Source organism: Bombina bombina, chromosome 6 (genome assembly GCF_027579735.1).
Source record: "Bombina bombina isolate aBomBom1 chromosome 6, aBomBom1.pri, whole genome shotgun sequence".
NCBI lineage: Eukaryota > Metazoa > Chordata > Amphibia > Anura > Bombinatoridae > Bombina > Bombina bombina.
The window spans coordinates 261,671,052-261,678,551 of record NC_069504.1 but is presented as its reverse complement, the minus strand read 5'-3'; the positions used below and the strand labels follow the sequence as shown (position 1 = coordinate 261,678,551).

Below are 7,500 nucleotides of genomic sequence, written 5' to 3'. Positions count from 1 at the left end.
TCTGCTATTTCTGAACAAAGGGGATCCCAGAGAAGCATTTACAACCATTTATGCCATAATTGCACAAGTTGTTTGTAAATAATTTCAGTGAGAAACCTAAAGTTTGTGAAAAAGTGAACGATTTTTTTTATTTGATGGCATTTGGCGGTGAAATAGTGGCATGAAATATACCAATATGGGCCTAGATCAATACTTTGGGATGTCTTCTAAAAAAAAATATATACATGTCAGGGGATATTCAGGGATTCCTGAAAGATATCAGTGTCCCAATGTAACTAGCGCTAATTTTGAAAAAAAGTGGTTTGGAAATAGCAAAGTGCTACATGTATTTATTGCCCTATAACTTGCAAAAAAAGCAAAGAACATGTAAAAATTGGGTCTTTCTAAACTCTGGACAAAATTTAGAAACTATTTAGCATGGGAGTTTTTTGGTGGTTGTAGATGTGTAACAGATTTTGGGGATCAATGTTAGAAAAAGTGTGTTTTTTTCCATTTTTTTTCCTCATATTTTATAATTTTTTTATAGTAAATTATAAGATATGATGAAAATAATGGTATCTTTAGAAAGTCCATTTAATGGTGAGAAAAACGATATATAATATGTGTGGGTACAGTAAATGAGTAAGAGGAAAATTACAGCTAAACACAAACACCGCAAAAATGTAAAAATAGCATTGGTCCCAAACGGACAGAAAATGGAAAAGTGCTGTGGTCATTAAGGGGTTAATCCATTTTTTTTAAAAACGGGCACATTAACACCAAAATTTACATTAACTTTAAACTGAATAGGGAAATAACATGAGTGTGCACGAAGCTCACTCCCTTGCCTGTCCTGAGACAGACATACTGATTTATTGCTTAAAGTCCTTTGCAATGGGGTTTGAATACTTAGGACATTTTGAGGTAAAATATCTTTCTTTTTTACATAGAGATGTTCAGGTGATATTTTCCTGTCAGCGTTTTACAGCTATGCTGCATCACTTTCAAGTGGTTCAACATTTGGGTATCATGGCCCTTTTAATCATGTCCCTTTTAAAGAAATTCTGCTCACTGATATTTTCTTTTCTATAAAATAGGTTGTTTTGCCCTGTTTGTGGCTGGGATTGTTTCCTTCCTTGGTGCAGAGTTTGACTTTTGTATATCATAATACTAAAGACGTGGAAAACTTTCTGAAGAATATCACTGCACAGTACTCACAAATTACCAAGCTCTACAGTATTGGGAAGTCAGTTGAAGGTAAGAACAATTGCTTTACCTTAAAAAAATATATATAACTAATAGAGTTATCTGCTATAGCACCCAGTCCAGACTAATTCATTCTTTCCTACAGTAAAACTACTTCTCTACTATATCTTCCAGACTAATGCATCTTTCCTAGTAAAATTACTACTCTGCTATAGCGCCCAGTCCAGACTGATGATGATTTCCTACAGTAAAATTACTACTCTGATATAGCGCCCAGTCCAGACTGATGATGATTTCCTACAGTAAAATTACTACTCTGCTATAGCGCCCAGTTCAGACTGCTGATGATTTCCTAAAGTAAAATTACTACTCTGCTATAGAGCCCAGTCCCGACTGATGATGCTTTCCCACAGCGGTATTACTACCCTAGTCAGGATAACTTTATTTGTAAATGTACAGAGGATATTTAAAAATCAATCTTCCAAAATAACTACTGTCTGGGGCAACCTTTTCTGTTTGTTATTTTAGATATGTTTAGTAGTAAAAGGGGCATTGTAATGTAAAATGTTAAATGTTTGCTTTATTATTATTGTTGTTGTTGTTATTAATTTGTAGAGCTCCAACATATTCCACAGTGCTATAAATGTAGGCATAATATGCAAAGGTAGCATTTATAGGAGACAAATGGGTAGAGGGCCCTGCTAAGAGTTGTGTTTGTGCCATGGTTAGTGACAAGGTAGCCATTAGTGCTGAATAAAAGAAAGACCCAGGAAATGTGTGAAATAGATCACTTTGACTACTTATGCTAAACAAAGCAATGATTATACATTTGGCAATATTTAGTGGTCGATTTATCACCCTCTTTGGCAGGCTTTCACCTGCCTACGACTGCAGGTTCTCACAAAAGAAATTGCATGCCATATTTAACAAGCAGCGGTCATCGTTTGACCAGGGAGATTGACAGCTCCTGCCTGTGCGTGATTGGCTGTCCACGGGCAGGATTGCACGCGAGCGCAAAATAGCGCTCGTGTGCAATGCTGAATTCTGCCAGGGGAATTCAGCAACCTATAAGCTTTGATTGTTAATGGTTAATTAGTTGCTACTCATGGCATACAGAGAAGAAGATCATAGTCATCACACACAGGAGGAACTCCATCTAATCAGGAAACGATTTCTTTTTTTGTGGAAAATGCTTTCAGCTTCCACTTTATTTATTAAAGTGAAGGTCAATTTTGATGAATTAGTGCCCGGTTTTTACTAATCCTATTAAAAACAAGGACACTTTAATTCATCAAAATTGACATTTCACTTATTTTCTTCAAAAAACGTACCTTTTAATCCTGGCAGCCACTCCAGCGATTCCCCCGGCCGTCGAAAGCCTCTGCAGATGTCAGAAATGACTAATCCGGATTCGTGATTTTAGACCCGCGAAGACGGCTTGCGACGATTAAAAGGTAAGTTTTTGAAGAAAACGTGTAAAATGTCAATTTTGATGAATTAGTGCCCTTGTTTTTAATAGGATTATTAAAAACCAGGCACTAATTCATCAAAATTTTAGACCATGTACCATTTTTAGTAGTTACTTTTTGGACAGTGATCTAGTGATCTGTAAAGTGGCATAAGAACCTTACTATTTCTGCTACTTATACCTCTCCAAATGCAACCAAGTATTTGACTGGCCTTGCTGGCTACACTGCTGCATTGTCTACCAAATTTTAAATAATCTGAAATAATCGTTCCCAAGTCCTGTTCCTCTTTAGTTACAGTAAGTAACGTACCATTGAGACTATAATTGCCCTTTGGGTTTTTGGATCCTATATGCATAGTTTTGCTCTTGGTAATATTACATTTTAGATCCCATTTATTTGCCCACTCTTCCAGTTTTTTTTTTTTTTAATATCACTGTTTATTTTAACCATATTACCTGGAATATTAACTTGGTTACAAATTTTTGTATCATCAGCAAAAAAGCAAACCTTCCCCTGGAGCCTACTTCCAATATCACTAATGAACATGTTAAGCAAAACGGACCCCCCATTTTAATGTACTCCATTAATTCTACCCACTTAGCAATCTTCCCATCTACTCCAAGGCAATGCGTTTTGTAAATAAGTTTGTTGTGTGGGACAGTGTCAAATGCTTTGCTAAAATCTAGATGCACTACATTTACGGCTCCTCCTTGGTCTAATAATTTAGTTACATGGTCAAAGAAATCAATTTGATTAGTCTGACATGATCTTCCAGCAGTGAAAAAATGATGTTGTTTGCCTGAAGGCAAGACACATGTATTTCCTTTAAAAGAGTTTCCATTAATTTCCCTACAATTGAGGTCAAACTGACTGGCTTATAGTTAGCAGAGTCTTCCTTACTACCCTTTTTATGAAGAGGAACTCAGTTAGCAATTTTTCAGTTCTCTGGAACAACTCCTGTTAACAGTGACTGATTAAATAAATGAGCTAATGGAGTTGCTTGTATTTGTTGAAAGGTGCAATGAGGGAGAAAGTAAAATACCTACACCACTTCCTTGTCTGTTTCATGCCCTAGGGGGTGGCTGAAGTGGAAACCCCCATGTTATAATGCTTCTGTGAGAGCCAGCAGGTTGAAGGAATGGGTGATGAAGAGGTAATGGATAGAAGTGAGCTTGTTGAAAACATAGCAAGAGTTCCATAGTGCACAAGTGAAGGGAATGTTGGCTTTAGATACACAAAGAATTGGATTAACGTTTCCAGAATTCTGGATTCTAGGACTATGGAAAGGCAGACAAGATTTGAAAGTTGTGGAGTACCAGGATTAGAAAATATATCACCAGCAGCAAGTATGAGAAAGATGGAGAGTGACATGAGAGGAGATACAGATTTGCAGCGTCTTTGGGATGATGTGCAGGGAGGAGAGAGAGAGTTGAGGAAAGGGGGAAGCTCATGAGATTAAAAGTGAGGGGAGAATAAAAGAGATTGACAAATGAATGTAGCAGGTGGTGAGGGGGAAGGAGTAAATTAATAATATTGTTTGGTATAGAGATAAGGAACAAAGGGAATCTGTGAAACACATAAAACACAATGTTAAAACAGTACTTTCCTTGTGTCTTGCCCCTTATTCAATTCTTGCATTAATCCTTTTGCCTAATTCTTATTTTCTTCATTTTTATGTCTTCGTTTTTTTTAAAACCCACAAAAGTCCAGCTTAGGAGGCGCAAGCTTTGCTTCCTTTGAGCTGAACGTAGCAAATGATTGGCAGGGTTGTGCTAATGCTACTGCCAATTGGCTCACTGGCTGTTTTATCCTCAGAGCCAACACTTCCCTGCAGCCCCTGAGCGGCACTTTATATGTTAAAGGAACAATGTACTAAGACAAACAGCTGATAAGAATTAATTATATTCCAAGCAGTTGTAGGAACACCCTTTAAACGGTGTGGGCTCTCCTCCACCTGAAGGGGATTGATTTCTATTGCTGTCTCATGATTACATAGCTTTTCTTTAACCAATACTGCAGTATTTACATTTTTAATATATGCAAAAGCAAATAATTCAAATGAAAAAAAATAAAAAGGAAATGGAGCAATTTATAGACAATTTAATACCTCAGTATGTAAAATGGATTATTGGAAACACATTAAAGAAATATTTAAACACTTTGAGTAAGTAATATAAAATAATATATCATATATATATATGAAAAAGCTCTGCAATATACTTTCATTATTTATTTGTTCCCTTATGTAATACGATTCTGAAATTGTGAGCTTCCCAGTTTCTGTTAGAAATGGAAGTGCAGAACTTTGTTATATTACACACAGCCATTGGCTGCACACTCTAGTGACCTATTTATAACTGTCCCTAATTGGCCACAGCAGAGAAGGTAACCTAAGTTACAACATGGCAGCTCCTATTGTTTTATAGACACTAAAACTTAACACTTATTTTGTCAACATTTAAATATCTAATGAAACTTAAAAAATACATCTACATGTTATTCTAATATTTTCTTAGAATGAATCCTATCTAGCGTTTTAGTGTTTAATGTCCCTTTAAAGGGAATAAAAGTTTACAGTACACTGTCCCTTTAACCACCACAATTTAAATACGTTTTAACAAAGCATACCAAAAAGAAAAAGTAAATATGTTGACATAATTAAATTAGTTGCTCTTTTAATTGCACCTTCTGTTTGAATCATAAGTTTAATTTTGACTTCTATGTAATTTTGTTTTCAGATTAGGTGCACATGTAGTGTTGGTTGAGATTTCATCATCAGTTTAGTGATTATTAGCACAATACAATTAGGTAGCTTGTTTGAGATTGCTTGCTCTGTTTTTCAGTATAGCCCCCCAAAGGCAGACTATTTGTTGAGAGAAGTGTTTGAAAGTCCAGAGTCCACATTACAACATAGCACAGTAGTTATCACTATTAAAGGGACAGTATACTGTAAAATAGTTTTTACCTTAGTCTGCTTCCAATGACTTGTTATACCAGCTGCAGAGTATAAAATGCATGATAAATTGCTCCTTTATGTTTATTTTTTTAAATTGAAATAGCAGGTTTTGGGGTTTTTTAAACCCATAACCCATCAAAATGGGTTAAGCTTGCAGATAAATTCGATCTCCTTATTTTATCACTTTCTGTACACACACATGCTTATTTATATTATCTCTGTCTGTAGACCAAAGCCCAATACTTAGAGAGACAAATTTAAAATTAACGTACTGCTTATCTCTTCTACTTCCTACTGAGAGTGTAATTTCTTTTACGGGTTATGTTTGCACAGCTTTTCTTTAGCCTATAGAAAATTTAATTATAGCTAGGCATACCACAATCAAAATCAGCTATATCAAATACCAAAATAAAGTGAAAGGAACTAAGGATAAACAATTAAATACACTCCAGCAGGTAAAATGGATCATTGAAGGCAAAAGGGTTATCTTTGATATATAACAGACTTCAGGTACAGTGAGTACCTATTTGGGGCTTAAGTTTAGGCTTTTTTATTTACATTTTTTGGGTGTTTGTTTTTTTTAGATTAGGTTTTTTTTGGGTTTGAAAAAGAGCTGATTGTCCTTTTAAGGGCAATGCCCATACAAATGCCGCTTTAGGGCAATGGATAGTTTAGTTGTTTGGTTTTTTTAGTGTTTTTTTTTATTTTTTATTTTGGGGGGTTTGGTGGGTGGGGGGTTTTACTGTTAGGGGGGACTTAGTATTTTTTAGAGGTATAGGAGCTGTTTAACTTAGGGCAATGCCCTACAAAAGGCTCTTTTAAGCGCTATTGGTAGTTTAGATTAGGGGGTGTTTTTATTTTGGGGGCTTTTTTATTTTCATAAGGATTAAAGGGACATTATACAATCATTTTTTCTTTGCATAAATGTTTTGTAGATAATCTATTTATATAGCCCATAAAGTTTTTTTTTTAAATTAATGTATAGTTTTGCTTATTTTTAAATAACATTGCTCTGATTTTCAGACTCCTAGCCAAGCCCCAAAGTTTTATGTGAATACGCTCGACTACCTACTCCAGCTTGCTCCTGTTTGTGTAAAGGGTCTTTTCATATGCAAAAGAAGGGGGAGGGGGGAGTGTCTTATTTGCCACTTGCAGTGGGCTTTCCAGCTACCTTTTCAACAGAGCCAAACTGACAGCTTCTAAGTAAGTTTTTAAACAGTTTTATACTGGATTTTTATATCAGTATCTGTGCATATTATTCTTTATAGTAGTGTCTATTACATGCAGTTATATGAAAATGAGTGTATACTGTCCCTTTAAGTATAAAAAAAAATATTTTTGATAATTTTGTTTATTTTTCTGTAATGTTAGACTTTTTTATTTTTTGTAATTTAATGTTAGGTTGTCTTTTATTTTAATTGTAATTTAGTAGTAATTGGGGTATTTTAGGGGGTGTTAGGTTAGGGGGCTTAGTAATTAAATTAGGGGAGGGGAGAGAGAGAGAGAGAGAGGGGAGAGAGAGAGGGGGGGGAGAGAGGAGAGAGAGGGGAGGAGAGAGAGAGGGGAGGAGAGAGAGAGGGGAGGAGAGAGAGAGAGGGGAGGAGAGAGAGAGAGGGGAGGAGAGAGAGAGAGGGGAGGAGAGAGAGAGAGGGGAGGAGAGAGAGAGAGGGGAGGAGAGAGAGGGGAGGAGAGAGGGAGAGGGGAGGAGAGAGAGAGGGGAGGAGAGAGAGAGAGAGAGAGGGGAGGAGAGAGAGAGAGAGAGGGGAGGAGAGAGAGAGAGGGGAGGAGAGAGAGGGGAGGAGAGAGAGGGGAGGAGAGAGAGGGGAGGAGAGAGAGAGAGGGGAGGAGAGAGGGGAGGAGAGAGGGGAGGAGAGAGAGAGAGAGGGGAGA

At 36.6% G+C, this 7,500-nt stretch overlaps 1 protein-coding gene across 1 annotated transcript in view; it reads left to right on the top strand.

Moving 5' to 3' along the window:
• Positions 1-7,500, top strand: part of LOC128662830 (carboxypeptidase M) — a 312,750-nt gene that overhangs the window by 12,398 nt on the left and 292,852 nt on the right. The window contains exon 2 of the mRNA XM_053716814.1: positions 1,077-1,236. Coding sequence (XP_053572789.1) covers positions 1,077-1,236 — 160 coding nt within the window. The remainder of the gene's footprint in view (positions 1-1,076; positions 1,237-7,500) is intronic.